Genomic DNA, 19,030 nt, shown 5'->3' on the forward strand with positions numbered 1-19,030 from the left:
CCCCCCCCCCCCGCCCCGGGTGCGTGTGTGTGTGTGTGTGTGTGTGTGTGCGGGGGGGGGGGGACGACACCGGCACCGGAGGCGGGGGGGGGGGGACACGGAGACAGACACCCGCACCGGGGCCCCGCACCGGCTCCGCGCCGCGGCCGTGGCCACCCGCCCGCTGCCCTTCGCCCCGGGGCGGGGCTGCCCGGTGGCCGTAGTCCGGGAGGGGCCGGCCCGGTCCGGTCCGGTCCGGCGGTACCTGCGGTTCCTGCAGCGGCGGCGGGGCGGGGATGGCCCAACCGGTGCCACCACCCCGGCGGGACCGGTCCCGGTCCCGGTCCCGGCACAGCTACGAGGGCTTCGTGGAGAAACGGGGGCCGCGGGACCAGGTGGGACCCGGGACCGAGCCCCGGCACCCCCCGGGACCGAGCCCCGGTACCCACCGACACCCCCCGGGGACCGACCCGCCCCCCCAGTCCCCTCCGCCGCCCGGGGCCGCGCCGGTGCGTCCCCCCCGGGGCTGGTTCCCGGTGGCGGAGCCGGTGTGTCCCCCCCGGGGCCGGTTCCCGGTGGCGGAGCCGGTGTGTCCCCCCCGGGGCCGGTTCCCGGTGGCGGAGCCGGTGCGTCCCCCCCGGGACCGGTTCCCGGTGGCGGAGCCGAGTCCCGTCCCGCTCCCGCAGGGCTACCGGAGGGTCTGGGCCGGGCTGCGGGGGCTCACGCTCGCCTTCTACGGGGGACCCCGGGACTGCGAGGTACGGGGGCGGGGGGGCCTCCGGGTAGGACCCCCCCCCGGGACCGGGACCCCCGGGTGGGCTGTCCGCGCTGGGACCCTTGAGATTTCTCCCAGTTTGGGACCCCCCCGTGGGACCCCCCGAGGCTGGAGACACCCACTGGGTGGGCACCCCCGGCTGGGACCCCCATGTCTGGGACCCCCCCCCCACCCCAGGGTGGGACCCACAGGCTGGGACCCCCTGGGGCTGGGACCCTGGGACTGGGACCCCCGTCTAAACTGGGACCCCAAGAGACACACCTGGACCAGCACCCCCCCCCCCCAGGGTGGGATCCCCCCCCCCCAGGGTGGGACCCCCAGGACATGCAACCTTTGGGTGGGACTGGGTGGGTTCCCCCAGACTGGGACCCCCAGGGTGAGACCCCAAGATTGGGACCCCAGAGACACACCTGGGCCAGGACCCCCCCCCAGGGTGGGACCCCCAAGGTGGGACCCCTGGGACCTTTGGGTGACATTGGGGTGGGGGGGCACCCCAGGCTGGGACCCACCCTGGAGGTGAGGGTGGGAGCCCAGCCTGGGGCAGGGGGACGTGGGGGGACGTGGGGGGGTGGGCTGAGACCTGGCGCACTCGTGTCCGTGGTGGCGGCCGACGGGGGGGGCCCACGCTCGGGTGCCCCCAGCCCCTGGAGATGCTGGACCTGGGCGAGCTGGTGGCCGTGCGGACCGAGGGTGGGGGGCTCGTCCTCAGGCTGAGGGGACAGGAGGTGACACTGAAGGTGAGGGGCACCCCACGGGGGGGGGGGGGGGGGCGCTGAGGGCACCTGGGGGGCATTGGGGGTACCGGGGGGGGGGGGGAGCTGGGGGCACAGGGTAGCAAAGGGACGTAGAGGGCACCAGGCAGGGCAGAGAGGGGGTTTGGGGGGGACCCAGTGTCCTTGGTGGGGTGTTGGGGGACAGAGGGGGCTGGGGACATGGTGGGGGGCACAACAGGCAGGACTGGGGGGCTGGATTTGGGGGGACAGAGGGGACAGGATTTGGGGAGTGGGGGCACTGGGGGCTGGATTTGGGGGGACAGAGGGGACAGGATTTGGGGAGTGGGGGGCACTGGGGGCTGGATTTGGGGGTACGGGGGATTCAGAAGCAGAGGGACCGGGTTATGGGATGCAGGGGGCAGGCTTAGGGCGACGCGGAGCCTTTGGGGGGGGGGCACAAGGGACAGGGTATGGGGGCGCAGAGGGTGCGGGGGACAGGCCACCCTCATGTCCGTCCATCCTCCCGTCCGTCCACCCGTCGCGGCAGGCGGAGAGCTGGGAGGCGCAGGAGATGTGGCGGGGATTCATCCTGACCATGGCGGAGGTGGGCACCAGCCCCACGGGGGGGGGGGGGGGGGTCCCAGGGGGTCCTGGTGACAGTGACCCCTCCATGCCCCCCCAACCCCCCCCCCCCCCCCCAGATGAAGGTGCCCACCGACCTGGCGCTGCTGCCCGGCCACCTCTTCCAGCTCTCGGAGGCCCTGCGGGACGAGCGGGACCGCAGGGCCACCCCCAGGTCCCCCGTCACCCCCGGGACCCCCGCCACCCCCAGCCCCCCCGAGCCACCCCTGTCCCTGTAAGCCGGGTGGGTGGGGGGCCGTGGGGCTGAGCCGGAGGGGGGGGGGCGGGGGTCTCCATTCTCACTGGGAACCAGCATGGCTTGGGTGGCACAACTGGGGGTGGCTTGACGTGGCTGGGGGGGGTGACAGGGCTGGGGGGGGGTGACAGGGCAGGACTGTCCCCAGGGTGCCCAGCTGCTTTTTTGAGGTGACTCGCCCGGAGGCCGAGCGGCTGCTGGAGCGGAGCGCGGATGGGGGGAACATGGTGCTGCGCCCCGGGGGGCACGGCCGGGGTGTCTCCGTCACCACGCGCCGGGAGGTGAACGGGTGAGCGGGGGGGCGGGGGGCATGGGTGGCATCAGGGCGCAGGTCCCCACGCGAGGGGTGTCCCCCCCAGGGCGAGGGTCCCCGTGGGGTGTGGGACCCCATGTTGAGGGGTGGCCCTGGCTTATGGGTCCCTGTGCGAGGGGTGGTCCCAGGGTGCAGGTCCCTGTGTGAGGGGTGTCCCCCCCCCCCAGGGCAAGAGTCCTTATGGAAGGGGTGGCCCCAGGGTGGGGGTCCCCATGGGGTGTGGGGTCCCTATGCGAGGGGGGGGGGGTGTCCCCTTGCGAGGGGTGGCAGCCCCCGCTGACGCAGCCCCCCACGGCAGCACGGTGCAGGTGAAGCACTACAAGGTGAACCGCGTGGACCAGGGCTACGTCATCGACGTGGACACGCCGGTGAGTGACGTGGGACGGAGCTGGGCCGGCCCCGGGGACAGGGATGACACCCCCCCACCCCACCCCCGGCACCCACCTGAGCCCCTGGGACGGACCCCCGCAAGGGCTGAGACCCTCGGACTGGGATTCGAGGGGCTGGGACCCCCAGTGAATAGGACACTTAGGGCCTGGGACCCCCAAGGACTGACACCCAAGGGACTGGCACCCATGGGGTCTGACAACCCCAAGGCTGGGTACCCCAGGGCCTGGGACCCCCAAGGAGCTGTGACACCCCCCCCCCCCCCCCGCCAAGGCAAGGAGCCCTGGGAACTGGAATAGCCAAGGCTGGAACCAAGGGGCTGGGATCCCCAAAGGGCTGGGACCCAAGGGACTGGGACCCCTAAGAGACTGGGACACCCCAAAGGGTCCCAAGGCTAGGACCCCTAGGGAACTGGGACCCAAGGGACTGGGACCCCTAAGAGACTGGGACACCCCAAAGGGTCCCAAGGCTAGGACCCCTAGGGAACTGGGACCCAAGGGGCTGGGACCCCTAAGAGACTGGGACACCCCAAAGGGTCCCAAGGCTAGGACCCCTAGGGAACTGGGACCCAAGGGGCTGGGACCCCTAAGAGACTGGGACACCCCAAAGGGTCCCAGGGCTAGGACCCCTAGGGAACTGGGACCCAAGGGACTGGGATCCCTAGGAGACTGGGACACCCCAAAGGGCTGGGACCTAAGGGACTGGGACACCCCAAGGCTAGGTTCCCTAAGGAACTGGGACCCCTGAGGGGCTGGGACCCCAGGGACTGGGATCGCAATAGGACAGGGACCCCCAAAGGGCTGGGACGCAAAGGACTGGTACCCCTAAGAGACTGGGACACCCCAAAGGGCTGGGACCCAAGGGACTGGGACCCCCCCCCCAAGGCTAGGATCCCTGGGAACTGGGATCCCCAAGGGACTGGGATCCCCTAAGGGCTGGGACACCCAAGCATCTGCATCCCCCAAGGCTAGGACCCGTAGGGAACTGGGACCCAAGGGACTGGGATCCCTAAGAGACTGGGACACCCCAAGGCTAGGTTCCCTAAGGAACTGGGACCCCTAAGGGGCTGGGACCCTAGGGACTGGGATCCCAATAGGACAGGGACCCCCAAAGGGCTGGGACCCAAGGGACTGGGACCCCCCCCAAGGCTAGGATCCCTGGGAACTGGGATCCCCAAGGGACTGGGATCCCCTAAGGGCTGGGACACCCAAGCATCTGCATCCCCCAAGGCTAGGACCCGTAGGGAACTGGGACCCAAGGGGCTGGGATCCCTAAGAGACTGGGACACCCCAAGGCTAGGTTCCCTAAGGAACTGGGACCCCTAAGGGGCTGGGACCCTAGGGACTGGGATCCCAATAGGACAGGGACCCCCAAAGGGCTGGGACCCCCCCCAAGGCTAGGATCCCTGGGAACTGGGATCCCCAAGGGACTGGGATCCCCTAAGGGCTGGGACACCCAAGCATCTGGATCCCCCAAGGCTAGGACCCCTAGGGAACTGGGACCCAAGGGACTGGGATCCCTAAGAGACTGGGACACCCCAAGGCTAGGTTCCCTAAGGAAGTGGGACCCCTAAGGGGCTGGGACCCTAGGGACTGGGATCCCAATAGGACAGGGACCCCCAAAGGGCTGGGACCCAAAGGACTGGTACCCCTAAGAGACTGGGATACCCCAAAGGGCTGGGACCCAAGGGACTGGGACACCCCAAGGCTAGGTTCCCTAAGGAACTGGGACCCCTAAGGGGCTGGGACCCCAGGGACTGGGATCCCAATAGGACAGGGACCCCCAAAGGGCTGGGACCCAAAGGGCTGGTACCCCTAAGAGACTGGGACACCCCAAAGGGCTGGGACCACCCCCCCCCAGGGCCCAGGAGTAGTGGGCAGGGAATGGGAGACTACGGGGGGGGACACCCATGGGGGGTCCCCAAGTGACACCGCATCCGTGTCCCCCCCCAGCATCGCTGCTCCTCGCTGGCCGAAGTGGTGCAGTATTTCGTGGAGAGCAGCAAGGGCAGCCTGCAGCCCCTGCACCGGGAGTACAGCCCGCGGCTCGGTGGGCACGGGGGGGCTGTGGGGGCTCAGCGCGGTCTGGGGGGGTCTTGCAGGCCGGTGTTGGGGGTGGTGGGAGCAGTTATGGGTGGCTGGAGTGGTGGAGGGCATCTGGTGGGGGGTCTTTGGGGTGCTTGGGGGATTGCTGGAGAGTTGCATGAGTGTTGGGGTGACTTGGGGTGCTGTGGGATGGTGTTGGGGGGGGCAGAGCTGCTGGGGTGTCACAGGCTGGCACTGGACGTCTGGGGGGGTTTAGGGGTGTCAGGGGTAGGCGGAGGGTCCGTGACGTCACTCCGCTCCAGAGTTCGTGCAAAGGGATGGTGAGAACAGGGAGGAGACCTAGGGGGTGTGTGAGAAGCCCCCCCCCCCAGCCGCCCCCACACCCCAGCCCTGTGGCCTCAGGGCACTGAAGCCATCCCTAAGCCCCCACCACCCTGTGCTGCAGCCCCCGGGGGGGGGCTGGAGGAACCCCCTATTTGGGGCCATCCCGGAGGAGCAGACCTACACGAACGAGCAGGGTGAAGCCAGTTGGGCTTGGGGAAACTGAGGCAGGGAGGGGGCACCCCCCATGCTGACCCCTGTCCTTCGCCATAGGTGAGCGAGACCCCCAGAGCTCAGCACCTCATCCTGCCCCCCGCCGAGCCCTGCAGCCGCCCCACAACCACGGTGAGGGGGGGCCCGGATGCCTGGCTCCCACTTCTGGGAGGTGGGGGGGGACCAGGGGGTGCCAGGATCTGGACATCTGGGTCCTGTCACCAGCTCTGGGGGGCAATGGGGACGAGTGGTGGAGCGGAGTGGTTCCTCTGGGGTCACTGACTGGTGGGGGGGGCCCCGAAGGGAGGGGGCCCAGATGCCTGGGTCCTCTGCCAGGCAGTCACCCCCGCTGCCCCCCCCCACCATGGCACAGACGTGGCAGAGGAGCTTGCCAAGAAGCTGCAGCTGCGCCGAGCTCTCACCGGGGACTGATGGGTGCCAGCGTGGCGGGGCGGGGGGGGCGGCCCGGCTGTCCCCCACTTTGTGCCAGGAACCAGCTGGGACAGCGGTGCCCCCGGGCAAAGCTGCCCCTAGTCCCTCCTGACCTGGGCACCCCCCCAGGACTGGGGTGGCACTGGGGGGGGGGGGGATGCAGGCAGCACAGCCTGCGTGGGGGCACCAAACGGACCCCCAACCCATATATTTGGGGAGCATCACCCCAGGCACCATCCCCAATAAAGACACTGCCCCACTCAGCCCCGTCCCAGCTCCTTGCACCACGGGGGTGGCACCGGGATCTGTGTCATCCCTGTGTCCTCCCCCCCCCCCCCCCAAAAAAAAAACCCTTCTCCACCTTGGGCTGGTGCCACCCGGCGCCCCGTGCCCCAGCCACAGCTGTGTCACACCTACATCCCAATTTATTCTTCAGGCCAGAAGCAGCTCTCGATGGTGAGGGGCGACGTGCCCAGCCCGGTGCCAGCGATGCGGAGGGGGTGGCACGGAGTGGGGGGGGGGGGGGGGTTCAACTGGCGGGGCTGTGGGTGCTGGTGCCCCCTCGCTCTGGGGGCTGGCACAGCCCTGCCAGTGCAGCGTATTGGGGGGGGGGGGGGGGGGGGGGTTGGGGAGGGTGTAGGGGTACATTCAGTGCTCTTGCCTGGGGGGTGCCCGCGGGGGGGGGGGCACGGCTCTAGGGCAGGCTGGCATTGGAGCTGCTGGCCGTGCTGTTGCGTTTCTGGAGGCATTTCACCGCGCTGGGCACCTGCAAGCCCGAGGAGACGTGGAAGCTGCCACACCAGACCTGCGGGCAAAGGAGCGGGGTTGGGCTGGGGGGGGAGGGCTGGGGGGGGCTGAACCCCACCGCCGGCAGCCCCGGAGGAGCTGCCCAGCCCTGCCTGCCCCTTACCGTGAAGGCGGGCAGCACCGGCTGCGTGAACTTGGCCTTGAAGGTGTGAAGCAGCTGCTTGGTCCTGGCGTTGTAGAAGGACAGGAACCCTGCGGGCACAGGGGTGGGGCACAGGTGGGCACAGAACTTGCAGACCCCCAGCACAGCGCCCATGGTGGTGGTAATGCCCATGCTGGACATGCTGGTGCCCCATAGCGGTGGCAATGCCCATGGTGGACATGTTGGTGCCCATGGTGGTAGTGGTGCCCGTGGTGGACATGCTGGTGCCCCATAGCAGTGGCAATGCCCATGGTGGACATGTTGGTGCCCGTGGTGGTGGTGGTGCCCATGGTGGACATGCTGGTGCCCCACAGTGGTGGCAATGCCCATGGTGGACATGTTGGTGCCCATGGTGGTGGTGGTGCCCATGGTGGACATGCTGGTGCCCCACAGTGGTGGCAATGCCCATGGTGGACATGTTGGTGCCCGTGGTGGTGGACACGGCGCCCATGGTGGACATGCTGGTGCCCCATAGTGGTGGCAATGCCCATGGTGGATATGTTGGTGCCCGTGGTGATGGTGGTGCCCGTGGTGGACATGCTGGTGACCCATAGTGGTGGCAATGCCCATGGTGGACATGGTGGTGCCCGTGATGGTGCCACGGTGGACACGGTGCCCATGGTGGACATGCTGGTGCCCCATAGCAGTGGCAATGCCCATGGTGGACGTGTTGGTGCCCGTGGTGGTGGTGGTGCCCATGGTGGTGGCGGTCCCTGCGCCCACCCCCAACACCGCCCCATCCCCACCCCATCCCGCACCCACCTTCGTGGAAGTTGCAGTAGACACCAATGCAGTCGGGCACGGGCACGTCCAGCACCTTGGCCTTGTTGGCATGCTTGGCGCTGAAGCTGACCTGCAGCCAGTTGTTGAGGTGGAGGCACCAGGAGGCCGAGGTCTTGCCCAGCTGGTCGAATTTGCCCAGGCTGCGATATGCCACCCCCACGCCGAAAGCTTTGCTGTCCCGGTCGTACCGCACCTCCCAGTAGTGGTCGTCGCCATCGATCAGCGTGTCACCTGTGGGCACGGGGCACTGCTCTGCCTGGTGCAACCGTGGGGTGCCCCGTCCTGTCCCCAGCCCCGCCAGGTCCCTCTGGGTGCCCCATGCCCACCTACATCACCCTCTGTGCCCCCATCCTCTCCCGCGCCCCTGCGGGGTTCCCACCAGCACCCACCGGGTGCCCCCAGCTCTCACCCAGAACCGTGTAGGACTCAGCGGTGAAGCGATCTCTGCCCCCACGCCCCGAGGGCATCCTCTTGGGCGACTGCACCACCCTAGGACAGACGGACGCCGGCAAGGAGGGGTGGGTTGCCATTACCCGGGGAAAGGTGGGGCAACGCTGGGGTGACGAGGAGCGGGGTGGGGGGGGGGTGACGTTACCTGGCAGGCGAGTTGGCGGGCGAAGCCGTCCTGCCCTTGCCGTCCTTCTCGCGCGCCTTGACGTCCTGCACCTTGCCGCCCGTGGCGTCCCACTCCACGCTGAGTTCCTCCACCCGCAGGTTCTGGTGGCACGTGCTGGCGTCCAGCCGAAACATGAACGCTGGAGGCAGCCACCGTCAGCACGTGTCCCCCCCGCCGCCTCGCCTGGCACCAAGGGGGTCACAGAACCCTGGCACGCTTGGGAAGGGGCAGCATGGGGTGGCACGGGGGGGGGGGGGGGTGACGGGCGCCCTGCCACCCCCCTGGTACCCACCTCTTGTTTCCAAAGTGACCGGCTCGGAGAACTCGCCCGCCACAGCCTTGTTACATGCCCGTACCCGAAAATTCATGTACTTCATGTCAAACTTCAGTCCTGCGGGCACAGCAGGGTCACAAAGCAAGGCATGGGGGGGGGCACTGCGACCCCATGTCCCCTGCAAAGCCTGGCACTGCCACCCAGCCCCCAGGAACAGCCCCAGACCCCTGCCACCCGCGGTGCCCGCTCCCAGGCTGGCATATTTGGGGTTGGTTTTGCCCCCGTGCCCTCACCGGTGAGGGTGTACTCGGTGCCCTTGATGCCCTCGACCACCATCCAGGGCTGGTCCTCTTTGGCGCGGGGTGGCCCGTCGAAGTTGGTCCTGCGGTACTCCAGCACGTAGTGGTCAATCTTACTGTCCTCATCGGGCATCCTCCAGGCCAGCGTCACACAGTTATCGGCCACCAGCGACTCCGCCAGGTCGATCTCGGGGGTGCTGGGCACTGCCCGCAGGAGCAGCCGTGCCAGTGTCCCCCCCCCACTGCAGCCCTGCTGCCAGCCAGGGTGTCCCCAGCACCCCCAGGGACCCCCGGGGCACCCACAGGTCCCATGGGCTCGGTACCTCAGAGACCCCACGCGTGGTACCCGCTGCACCCCTAGGCGCGGCATCCAAACCCCCTCATCCCTCCATCCCTGGCACATTCTCACCCCTCTGGAGGGGGTACCACAGGGTGCCCCAGGCCTGGCACCCCCCCCCCCCCCTCCCCAGCTCCTCACCCCGTCCCCCGGCACCCAGCAGACCCCTTAAACCCTGAACCCCCATCCTTGTGCTGTCCCCTCGCCAGGCTGGCACAGCCCTCCGTGCCCCCGGCACTGCCCTTCCCTTGCACCGGCAGAAACCCGCCCGCCGTGCCCTGTCCCCCCCGCGTCCCCATCGCCCGCTGCCCACGGGCAATACCTGGCAGGAAGGCGAGGGCCTGGAGCAGGCGGCGTTCCTGGGCAAAATCCACCATCAAGTGGCTCATGTTGTCGCTCACCTTGGCCTTGAGCGAGAGGCGGAAGGCGGGTGCCATCGTCACGCTGCGTGGGAGACGTTCGGGACGAGGGTCAGTGGGGCAGGGAGCCAGACACCCACCCAGCCCTGAACTGCTCACCCCCTGCCCTGCGTGACCACGGGGAGGGTGGGCAGAGCCACCCCAGCACCCACGGGGCCACCCGCCGCGGGGCCCTGGCTAGGAGGAGGGTGGGGGTTAGTGGGGCTGGGGGGGGGGGGCACGGGGGTGCCGTACCTATCCTTGATCTGTTTGGCAGCCTTGCGAGCGCAGAGGAAAAGAGGAGGGGAAAAAAAAAAAGCAGGTGAGACAGCAGTGCCAGGGGCCAGCGCCGTGCAGCGTGCCCGGACCCCTGCTCCGGTGCCAGCAGAGTATCCCCGCGTCCCCACTGCGGTACCCCGGCAGCACAGCATCCCCGCATCCCCGCTGCGGTACCCCACGGCACGGCATCCCCGCTGCCGTACCCCAGCACCCCCGTGGCACAGCAACCCGTACGCCCGCCGGTGTCTCCCGTGTCCCTGCCATGGTGCCCCTTCGTCTTGGGGGCACCGGGCAGCTCTGGGCAGGTCAGGGATCACCTTGACGGGGGTTCTCCGTGCTCCCACCCAGCCCCGCAGCGGGCAAAGCCAACCCAGCGTTGCCCCATTGCCCAGCGCAGAAAGAAAGGAGGGTGCCCGTCTGGGGTGAGCGCAGCCCCGCGGTGGCATCGACCGGCTGGCAAGGTGGTGGTGGTGGTGGTGGAGGGGGGGGGGTCAGAACACCGCCGGCGTGGGGGGCAGCCGGATGGGGACACCCCCCCCCCGTGCCGGTGGGGACGCACCTGGGGGAAATCGTGATGGTTGGCCGTCCCCAGGGCCTGGTTGGCCGCCTCCAGCAGTTCCTCCGAGCTCTCCAGCGCCTTGGCACACGCTGCCAGCTGGGCCTGGCGTGGGGAGGAAAGAGGGGCAGCGGTGGGCGAGGGTGCCGGTGGGGGCGGGGGGGGGGGGGGGCACGCAGGGTGGGTGCTCACCTGGAGCTCGTAGGTGCGGCTGGCGCGGTCCTGCTTGATCTTCATCATCATCTCGTCCTTCAGCTCGTCCAGCAGCGCGTACAACGACTGGAACTCGCCCTCCAGGTCCTCCTGCGCCCGCGACGAGTTGGCCTGGTCACAACGCCCGGGGTCGTCAGGGTGCGGGACCCCGGTGTGCCGAGGTGGGGATGGGGGTCCCCAGGGGGAGGGTGTGTGTGGGGGGGGGCGGTGTGTGGGGGGGCGTCCCCCGGTACCTCCACATTCTGCATCATCTGCTTGAGGGAGTAGATGAAGTTCTGGATCTCCTCATTCTTCACGGCCAGGGTGGTGATGATCTTCCGCAGAGCCTCCTGCCCGGCCACCCCCCCCCCCCGCAGTCAGCACCCCCCCGGCCCCCACCTCTCCCCCGGTCCCCCCCCCACACACACACTTCATCTCCCAGTCCCCACTGGGCCCAGGCGTGCCAGGCGCCGCCGGGCCGGGGCTCTGCTGGCATGGCGGGAGCGGGATGACTTGGCAAGTGTGTGTGTGTGTGTGTGCGAGCAGAGGGAGGGGGGACAGCCCTGCACCCCCCCTGCACCCCTCCTTCCCCCCTGCACCCCTTCCCTCCTCTGCCATCCTTAACCCCTGCATCCCTCCTTCCTCCACACCTCCCTCCCTCCCTCCTTCCTCCACACCTTCATCCCCTCCAACCCCTCTTCCTCCATCCCTCTGTTCCTCCTCCCTCCCTCCATCCCTTCTTCCTCCCTCCCTCCCTCCCTCTCCATCCCTCCATCCCTCCCTCCCCCCCTCCCTCCCCTCTTTCCTTCCTCCCTCCCCTCTTCCTCCCTCCCTCCATCCCTCCATTTCCACCCTTCCATCCCTCCATCCATCCCTCTCCCCTCCCTCCCTCGCCCCCGGCCCGGCCCCACCTGGTCGCCCATACCGGGCCGGCCCCGCCGCCGCTCGGCCCCGCCGACACCAACAAAGGGGGAGCGGCGCCCCCCGCCCCGCCCCGCCCCGCCCCGCCCCTTCTCGCTCCGCCCCCCCCGTCCCTGCCGCGGGGCACCACGGGAAACGTAGTCCGACCGCCCGGGGAGAGGGGGTGGAGACAGGCTGGGGGGGCGTGGCCTTAGGCGCCGCCCCGCGGCATGCTGGGAGATGTAGTCCGGGGAGGGGGGGGCTGAGACACTCCCCCCCCCAAAGAACATGGCCCCCCCCCAAGAGGGAGACCCGCTGACACCCTCCCAAACCAGCACCCCCCAGGGAAGGGGGGCCATTAGCCCCCCCTGTGTCTGGGGGACCCCCCAGCCCCAAGGCAGGGGCACCTCAGGGTGCCCCCCCCCCCCCCCAGGGACAGGGCACAGGAGCCGCGGGGGTGCTGGGGTGGGGGGGCACTGCCATGCTGGGGTGGGTGGGTGTCTCCCAGTATGGGACCCCCGCCCTCCCAGCTCTCCCTTCAAGGCCATGCTGGGTCCCCCCCAGCCCGCTCTGGGGTCAGGATGTGTCCCCCTCCGGGTGGTGGCGGGGGGGGGGGGTATCCCAGCGGGGGGGGGGGGGTGGCACGTCCATGCACGTGGGGCCAGGCTGGGGGCCTGAAGAAGTGCCATCCCCTGCCCTCGCTCCGGATCATGTCCCCCATCCCCATCCCCGTCCCCATCCCCATTCCCTGTCCCCCATCCCCATCCCTGTCCCCGTCCCCATCCCCATTCCCTGTCCCCATCCCCATTCCCTGTCCCCATTCCCTGTCCCCCATCCCCATTCCCTGTCCCCATTCCCTGTCCCCCATCCCCGTCCCCATCCCCATTCCCTGTCCCCCATCCCTGTCCCTGTCCCCGTTCCCTGTCCCCCATCCCCATCCCCATTCCCTGTCCCCATCCCCATTCCCTGTCCCCCATCCCTGTCCCCATTCCCATTCCCTGTCCCCCATCCCTGTCCCTGTCCCCGTCCCCATTCCCTGTCCCCATCCCTGTCCCCGTCCCCCATCCCCGTGCCTGTCCCCCATCCCCATCCCTGTCCCCATCCCCATTCCCTGTCCCCCATTCCCTGTCCCCGTCCCCATTCCCTGTCCCCCATCCCTGTCCCTGTCCCCCATTCCCTGTCCCTGTCCCCCCTCCCCATCCCCGTCCCCCTCCCCTGGGCTGTGCAGCGCGGTGGCAGGAAGCCGTGGCGTCACAACCCGAAGGGCCCGGAGGTTTTTGGGGACAGCAGGCGCTTTGGGGACGAGGACAGCTCGGGGACAGGGACCCCTCGGGGACAGGGACCCCTCAGAGCAGGGTGGCTGGGCTGGCACCGGCGCGGGGATGTGGGGGCTCAGGATCCTCATCCCCCTCCTCGGTGGTGAGTGGGGGGGACACACGCAGTGCCTTGGGACCCTGTGGCTGGGCTGCGGGAGCGGGGACAGGCTGTTTGGGGGACACCAAGGGGGGGGGGCAGGCTGGCCCCTGTGAGACGGCTGGGGCAGGGGGGCTGCTGGGGAGGTCTGTCCTGAGTGGGGGGGGGGGGGGGGGGACACACCGGAGAGGGGTTGGGGACACAGAGGGAGGGACAGGATGGAGCCGGGTGGATAGACAGAGGTGGGTGACATGGCGGGGGGACAGAGTAGGGTGGGGGGACATGGGGTGGGGACAGGATGGGGTCAGACAGCGTGTGTGGGGACAGGAAGGGGTTTGGGGGGGGGACACGGACGGACACAGGGACGTGCAGAGCGGCGTGCGGCCGGAGGCAGCGGTTGAGGGAGGACACGCAAGGCAGCAAGCCCGGCTCCCGCTCCCACGGGTGGCCTGGGGGACCGTTCGGGGGGGGGGGGTGGTGATGACAGCCCCCCCTCCAGTGACTCGTCCGCCGTTCCCCGCAGCCGGTGCCCTGCGGGTGAGCCAGGACCCGGGCGAAGCGCGGGTGCCGGCGGGTGCCGGGGTGGCCCTGGGGTGCCGGGTGCTGACGGCCGAGCCCTGGGACCTGCTCCGGCTCGAGTGGGTGAAGGACGTGGGGCACGGGGTGCTGTGCGCCGCCCGCCTGCGCCCCGCCGCCGTCGCCCTCCCCGTCCCCTGCACCCCCCGGTTCCACCTGGCCTGGCAACCCCCCCCGTGCCACCCTCGGCCTCCGCCGGGCGCAGGAGGACGACGCCGGGCGATATTTCTGCCGGGTCACCCTCGAGATCCCCCGCCATGACACGGCCGCCGGCAACGGCACCCTGCTCAGCGTCAGCACGGGTACCCGGGGACGGGGGACGGGGGGGAACCCTTCCTTTGGGTGGGGGGGCCTTAGCGGGGACACGACATCGTGGTGAGGGTTGATGTGGGTCCCTGGGAGGTGGCATCACCCTGGCGGGTTGATGGAGTCCATGGAGGGAGATGACCAGAGGGTTTGGGGTGGCCACAGCACGGGAGGGATGGGGACAGGGATGGGGACAGGGACGGGGACAGGGACAGGGATGGGGACAGGGACAGGGATGGGGACAGGGATGGGGACAGGGACATCTCTGACAGCTTTCCCCTCGCCAGCAGCGGCTGACGGAGGACATCAGGCGGGTAAGTGCGTCCCTGCCGTCCCCTCCATCCCGGCGCCCACGTGCCCGGGTGCCGGCGGTGCCGAGGCGGTGGCCCCAGCTGGATGTGCTTGCAGGGCTGGCGTCGGGGCTGGCGGGGGCCCTGGGGGGCACAGCCCTCCTCGTGGGGCTGGCCCTCCTCGGCCGCCGGTGCTGGCGCAGGAACTCAGGTAAGCCCGACCCCAAATACCCCGTCCCCAAATACCCCATCCCCATTTGCCCCCCTGCCCCCCCCCCCCCAAATACCCCCCTGCCCACCTACCCCTGTGCCCAAATACCCCCGTGCCCGTACCCCCCCACACTCATCGGGGCTCACCCCAGGCACCTCCCGGACCCAGGGGCACCCAATGGGTCTCCTGAGGGTCCCCTGGCTGTGCCAGCCACCCCTCCGTGTCTCGGGGGGCCAGGGCTAGCCGTGCCTGACCCTGCACCCCCCCCAAAACCCACCGCCCCCCTCAGACACGGTCATCTACCTGAATGTGCTGCCGCCCTCGGCGCGGGCCCCCAAGAAGCTGCCACAGCCCCCCACGGTGATGGAGAACAGCATGTACCAGGGGGGACTGCAGCGGTTACGGGGCCCCCCCATGGCCCCCCAGCCCTGAGAAGATCCGTACCCTGGTGTGCCGCCGATACCCGGCCCCCCGAAACTCTGCCTTTCTGCAGGAAAAGCCCCCCAAAAAGCTCTTTTGCAGCATCCCCCCACCCGCTCTCTGTCTTCTGTGCGGCACACGCAGCACCCAACCCACGGCACCCGGTGCCCCCCCAGTGCACCCAGCCTGGCCTGCCGAGCGTGGGCAGCTCGTGTCCGGTGTGCCGGGGGGGGGCAGCAGGCTCCTGGGCCCCCCCCCGCAGTTTCAGGGAAGCTGCTCTGCGGTCCCGTGACCTAATTTTGTGCGGCACGCCAGGGCTGCACTGATGGTGCAGGAAGCACCCACTTCCCCCCCCCACCGCCCCAGCACGGACTCCGGGGGGGGGCCAGAGCCATCAGCCCCCCCCCCCCCCCCCCCACCATGCAGGCAAGCTTGTGTGCGGTTGATGGTGGGCGACCCCGAGCAGCGTCACCCCCACGCTTTGTCCCCAAGGCCAAGTGCTATGGTGACGGGGCTGGGGGGGGGGGGCCGCATCCAGACACCCCCCTTTGCACAGACCCCTGAGCTCCTGGGGGGTGGGTGGGAGCGGGCACGAGGGCAGGAGCCCCCGTGGTGGGACCAGGATGGGACCGGTGGCAGGGCCACCATGACTTCCCCCAGAGGCACCATAGAGTTGAGCCCCCCAAGAGGGACCAGAGCGTCGCCATGCCTACACGCCGCAGAGCACACAGCGGGCAGGGGCCGCACGTCGGCTTTTAATGGGGGTGCTTTGCTGTGGGACGGGGAGCGGGGGGGGCGCAGCTGGGGGGTCCCCAGCGGCACTGGGCTCACAGCGGCTGCACAGCCACGGGGTAGAGCAGGGAGAGGTGGCGGGCACCGCGGACGGGCAGCGCCCGCGCCGTGTAGTGCCGCACGGCTTCGGGCACCGAGGGGAAGGCGGCCCCGGCGCGGCCAAGCATGAAGTGCTGCTCCCGCGTCCGCGTGAGCTTCACGTGCACGAAGCCGTGGCTGCTCCTGCGGGTGGGGAGGGGAAACTGAGGCACGCGGAGCACGGCCCGGCCACCCTTGCGCACGCAGGTGCACGTCAACGTGGATCACGGGGCAACATGCAAACACACGCCAGCACATGGATGCAAGCGGCATGCTCGCAGCCCAGCCCCTCTGCCCGACCACCCCCCCCCCCCCCCGTGACCCCCCCCCCATGCCTGGGTTGTCCCCGGAGCCGTCCCCATGTCCCCCACCCACCGGCCCCGCGCTCACCTGAGCGAGAGCGAGTAGTCGTCGGGGCTGGTCTCGCAGTCCCGTACCAGAAAGCTGCCCTCGCGGCACAGCGCCAGCAGCGTCTCGGCGCCCGCTCGCCCGATGGGGCCGTGGTACCACCTGCGCGGCGGCACGCGTCACCCCGGCACGCATCACCGTGGCACCCCGCCGCACAGCACTGCGTCCCCAGGACCCATCTGCAGCGTGGGGCACCCTCCGTGCCACGGGGCACCGTCCCCACCGCTTGGACCCATCGGTAACGCGGGGCACCCTCTGCAGCATGAGGACCCCTCCACCCCACGGGGACCTGTCTGTGCCATGGGGCACCCTCTACGTCATGGAGACCAACACCACGGAGCACCCATCCACACCAAAGGGACCATCCACGCCATGGGGCACCCTCTATGCCTTGGGGAACCATCCACACCATGGGGCACCCTCCATGCCAAAGGGACCCATCCATGCCATGGGGCACCCAACACCGTGGGGACCCACCCATGCCATGGGGCACCCTCCGTGCCAAAGGGACCTATCCATGCCATGAAGCATCCTCCCCTCCAAGGGGACCCATCCATGCCATGGGGCACCCAACACCACGGTGACCCGTCCGTGCCATGGGGGCACCCAACACCATGAGGACCCATCTGTGGGGGACCCTCCACCCCAGAGGGCCTGCCTCCATGCCACGACGTGTGACGGGGACGTTGATGCCACCCCGTAGAGGAGGGACCCCCCCCCCAGACTCACGCCTGCTTCTCCAGGGGCAGCGAGGTGTCCACGTGCCTGGGGCTGGGGGGACAGCCCGGCCTGGCGCCTGCGGGGGTCCGGGGGGGCCGCGGCAGCTGCCGGGACAGGCTGGGGGAGCGCTCGGGGCTCTCAAACTGCACTGTGGGGGCAAAGAGAGAGGGTGTCACCCCACCGCGAGGTCCCAGCACCCCTGCCCGTCGCTGAGGGGCACCTCTCGGGTGCCAGACCACAAAGGAACGTCCCAGATGTCCCCACCATGGTTTTTGCCTTGCTGTGGTCACCCGTGGGTGCTCGGGGATGCTGGGGCCAGGAGCGGTCTGGGGTGATACCCATGGGTGCCACGGGATGCTGGGGTCCCAGGGGTGGTACAGAGCTGGGGGATGCGGGGCTGGGGGGACCCCAGGGTGGCACCCACGGGTGCTGGGGGATGCTGGGGGGACAGAATTGGTACCCGTGGAAGCTGGGGGACGCCGGGGTGGCACCCAGCGCCCCGGGATGCCGTCACCTGCGAACGCCCGCGAGATGTGATCCTTCTTCCACTCCCAGGGCTGGTCGTACTCGTCGGCCGGGCGCTCGTCGTCGCGGGGCAGGCGGCTCTCGCGGGTGGTGGGCACCCCCGGGCCCTCCCCTGCCGTCTCCCACTCCTCGTAGGGGGTGTCGTAGAGTTGGGGTCCCCGCCGCGGTCTCGCCCGCCGGCCCTCGCCCTGCCGCGGGCACCCTGGGGACGGGCAGCGCTGGGAGACGTGGCAGGGCCAGGACGGGTGGGAAGCACCCTGGCCGTGGGACCCCCGTGGGGTTGGGTGCTGGGTGGTGGGGGGGGGGGTGCCCAGGGTGTCACCCACCTGTGGCCTCGCCGGGCTCCTCGCAGCCACCCTCGGGCGCTGGGTCCTGCTCCCCCTCGAAGGGCTCCGAGTACTCGCTCTCGCCGGGGGCCTGCGGGTGGGTTCCCCGGGGTGGGATGGGACCCCACTGACCCCCCCCCCCCCCCCCCGGGTCCCCAGTGCCTGGGTCCCCTCCCTGGGACCCCACAGGCTCCCCCAGGTCCCTGATACGGGTGTCCCCAGCCCCTTCCCCACTCCCTCCCACCCGGTCCCTTTGTCCCCCGACCCCTTTCCCCTTCCCCCTCTCCCGGTGACTCCGCCACCCCCAGCCCTCCCCCCCAGTGACCCCAGGTGTCCCGTCCCCCCCCGGTACCCCGTTGCCACCCCCAACCCCTCGGCTCTCCCCAGTTCCCGGTTCCCAGTCCCCTGCGGTACCCCCAGTCCTTCTCCCCAGCCCCTCTCCATCCCCACCCCCCCGTTCCCCATCTCCCCCCCATCCCCTCTGTGCCCCCCCCAGTCCTTTCTCCCCAGTCCCCCCCCCTCTCTCCCAGCTGCCCCACTCACACCTCTCCGGTCCCCCCAGGTCCTGCTCCCCGGTGCTCCCGGTGCCCCCCCCCCCCCCGATCCACCCCCCCGGTGCTCCCAGTGTCCCCCAGTTCCTCTCCCCAGCCCCCCCCCCCCCCGCTACCCCCACTGCACCCCCCGGTCCCTTCGCCACCCTCCCCAGCGCCCACGTTTCCCTCCGGGTCCAGCCCCGGTGTCCCCCGGTGTCCCCCTCTCCTACCTGCTCCAACCGACGGGGGCCCCCCCCCCGGCCCCGTACCCCCCACCCGCACCAACCGGTGCCGGGGGGAGGCAGCGGGGCCGCGGAGGGCAGCACCGGGGGGAACGGAGGGGGGGACCCCGCTCCCGGTGCCGGTACCGGTGGGGCGGCGCTCGCCGCCGCTGTAGTCGGGTTGGGGCGGGCGGGGGGGGGAACGCCGGGTCCCCCGGCCCAGGTACTCCCGGAGCCACTTGGCCATGGTGGGGGCCTCCCGGTACCGGGACCGCGGGCACGCCGGGACCCCCCCCACCGCCACCGCAGCCGCCGCCGGGAGCCGCTTTGTGTCGCCGCCGAGCGAGGCGCGGACCGGAGCCCCCGGCTCCCCCCCCCCCCCCCCCCAACCCGTGCCCGCCTCGCCGGGGGGTGCACCGACGCGGGAGGGGAGGGGGGTACCGGGACCCCGCGGGGGACAACAAGGGGGACACGCCGGGAACCCCCGTGGGGGGGGGAGGGAGCAGCGGGAGGGGAAGGCTGACACCCCCCCACGGTGACGGGGGTCATCGGGACCCCCAAGTGACACCGGGA

General features: G+C 70.5%; 4 protein-coding genes across 8 annotated transcripts; 2 read left to right on the forward strand and 2 right to left on the reverse strand.

Moving 5' to 3' along the window:
- Positions 1-155: 155 nt before the first annotated feature.
- On the forward strand, positions 156-6,318 carry STAP2 (signal transducing adaptor family member 2). Of its 5 annotated transcripts, none has more exons than XM_030033407.1 (10): positions 156-420; positions 666-737; positions 1,370-1,491; positions 2,015-2,071; positions 2,169-2,323; positions 2,493-2,633; positions 2,956-3,025; positions 4,997-5,093; positions 5,684-5,755; positions 5,997-6,318. In XM_030033407.1, the coding sequence occupies exons 1-10, from the start codon at positions 276-278 to the stop codon at positions 6,053-6,055; spliced, it is 990 nt and encodes a 329-aa protein (XP_029889267.1). In that variant the 5' UTR covers positions 156-275; the 3' UTR covers positions 6,056-6,318. The 5 variants fall into 5 exon arrangements, with proteins under 5 accessions (XP_029889267.1, XP_029889268.1, XP_029889269.1 ...); XM_030033408.1 differs by having other exon boundaries at positions 2,169-2,263; XM_030033409.1 differs by having other exon boundaries at positions 156-374; positions 1,396-1,491.
- Positions 6,319-6,462: 144 nt separating this feature from the next.
- On the reverse strand, positions 6,463-11,727 carry FSD1 (fibronectin type III and SPRY domain containing 1). Its single transcript, XM_030033364.1, has 13 exons — positions 11,650-11,727; positions 10,993-11,088; positions 10,739-10,870; positions 10,550-10,651; positions 9,967-9,989; positions 9,636-9,757; positions 8,971-9,180; positions 8,696-8,794; positions 8,383-8,542; positions 8,197-8,276; positions 7,767-8,018; positions 6,966-7,054; positions 6,463-6,860 (listed from the first exon to the last, which is right to left on the reverse strand). Exons 1-13 carry the CDS (start codon positions 11,659-11,661, stop codon positions 6,750-6,752), a joined length of 1,488 nt encoding a protein of 495 aa, XP_029889224.1. The 5' UTR covers positions 11,662-11,727; the 3' UTR covers positions 6,463-6,749.
- A 560-nt stretch (positions 11,728-12,287) lies between these two features.
- On the forward strand, positions 12,288-14,995 carry LOC115349036 (collagen alpha-1(III) chain-like). The gene is made up of 5 exons (XM_030032705.1): positions 12,288-12,293; positions 12,867-13,057; positions 13,575-13,929; positions 14,224-14,434; positions 14,724-14,995. Exons 1-5 carry the CDS (start codon positions 12,288-12,290, stop codon positions 14,864-14,866), a joined length of 906 nt encoding a protein of 301 aa, XP_029888565.1. The 3' UTR covers positions 14,867-14,995.
- A 594-nt stretch (positions 14,996-15,589) lies between these two features.
- Positions 15,590-18,704, reverse strand: SHD (Src homology 2 domain containing transforming protein D). The gene is made up of 7 exons (XM_041128080.1): positions 18,506-18,704; positions 18,249-18,268; positions 17,704-17,794; positions 17,367-17,579; positions 16,862-17,000; positions 16,115-16,234; positions 15,590-15,868 (listed from the first exon to the last, which is right to left on the reverse strand). Exons 1-7 carry the CDS (start codon positions 18,702-18,704, stop codon positions 15,682-15,684), a joined length of 969 nt encoding a protein of 322 aa, XP_040984014.1. The 3' UTR covers positions 15,590-15,681.
- Positions 18,705-19,030: the final 326 nt, after the last annotated feature.

The sequence above is a fragment of the Aquila chrysaetos genome, chromosome 12, assembly GCF_900496995.4.
Source record: "Aquila chrysaetos chrysaetos chromosome 12, bAquChr1.4, whole genome shotgun sequence".
In the NCBI taxonomy this organism is placed as follows: domain Eukaryota; kingdom Metazoa; phylum Chordata; class Aves; order Accipitriformes; family Accipitridae; genus Aquila; species Aquila chrysaetos.

Bases quoted from the DNA above. Each gene is read 5' to 3' on its own strand.
- LOC115349036 (XM_030032705.1), top strand. The intron at 13,058-13,574 runs GTGAGTGGGGGG...CGTTCCCCGCAG, and splicing joins CCTCATCCCCCTCCTCGGTG to CCGGTGCCCTGCGGGTGAGC. The intron at 14,435-14,723 runs GTAAGCCCGACC...CGCCCCCCTCAG, and splicing joins GTGCTGGCGCAGGAACTCAG to ACACGGTCATCTACCTGAAT.
- FSD1 (XM_030033364.1), bottom strand. The intron at 9,181-9,635 runs GTATTGCCCGTG...TCCTGCGGGCAG, and splicing joins GGCCCTCGCCTTCCTGCCAG to TGCCCAGCACCCCCGAGATC. The intron at 8,277-8,382 runs GTAACGTCACCC...CGTCTGTCCTAG, and splicing joins CCCGCCAACTCGCCTGCCAG to GGTGGTGCAGTCGCCCAAGA.
- STAP2 (XM_030033407.1), top strand. From the start codon at position 276: ATGGCCCAACCGGTGCCACCACCCCGGCGGGACCGGTCCCGGTCCCGG. The intron at 421-665 runs GTACCCACCGAC...CCGCTCCCGCAG, and splicing joins CCCCCCGGGACCGAGCCCCG to GGCTACCGGAGGGTCTGGGC. The intron at 5,756-5,996 runs GTGAGGGGGGGC...ACCATGGCACAG, and splicing joins GCAGCCGCCCCACAACCACG to ACGTGGCAGAGGAGCTTGCC.
- SHD (XM_041128080.1), bottom strand. From the start codon at position 18,704: ATGGCCAAGTGGCTCCGGGAGTACCTGGGCCGGGGGACCCGGCGTTCC. The intron at 17,580-17,703 runs GTGGGTGACACC...GCCCGTCCCCAG, and splicing joins GGAGCCCGGCGAGGCCACAG to GGTGCCCGCGGCAGGGCGAG. The intron at 15,869-16,114 runs GTGAGCGCGGGG...CCCCACCCGCAG, and splicing joins GACTACTCGCTCTCGCTCAG to GAGCAGCCACGGCTTCGTGC.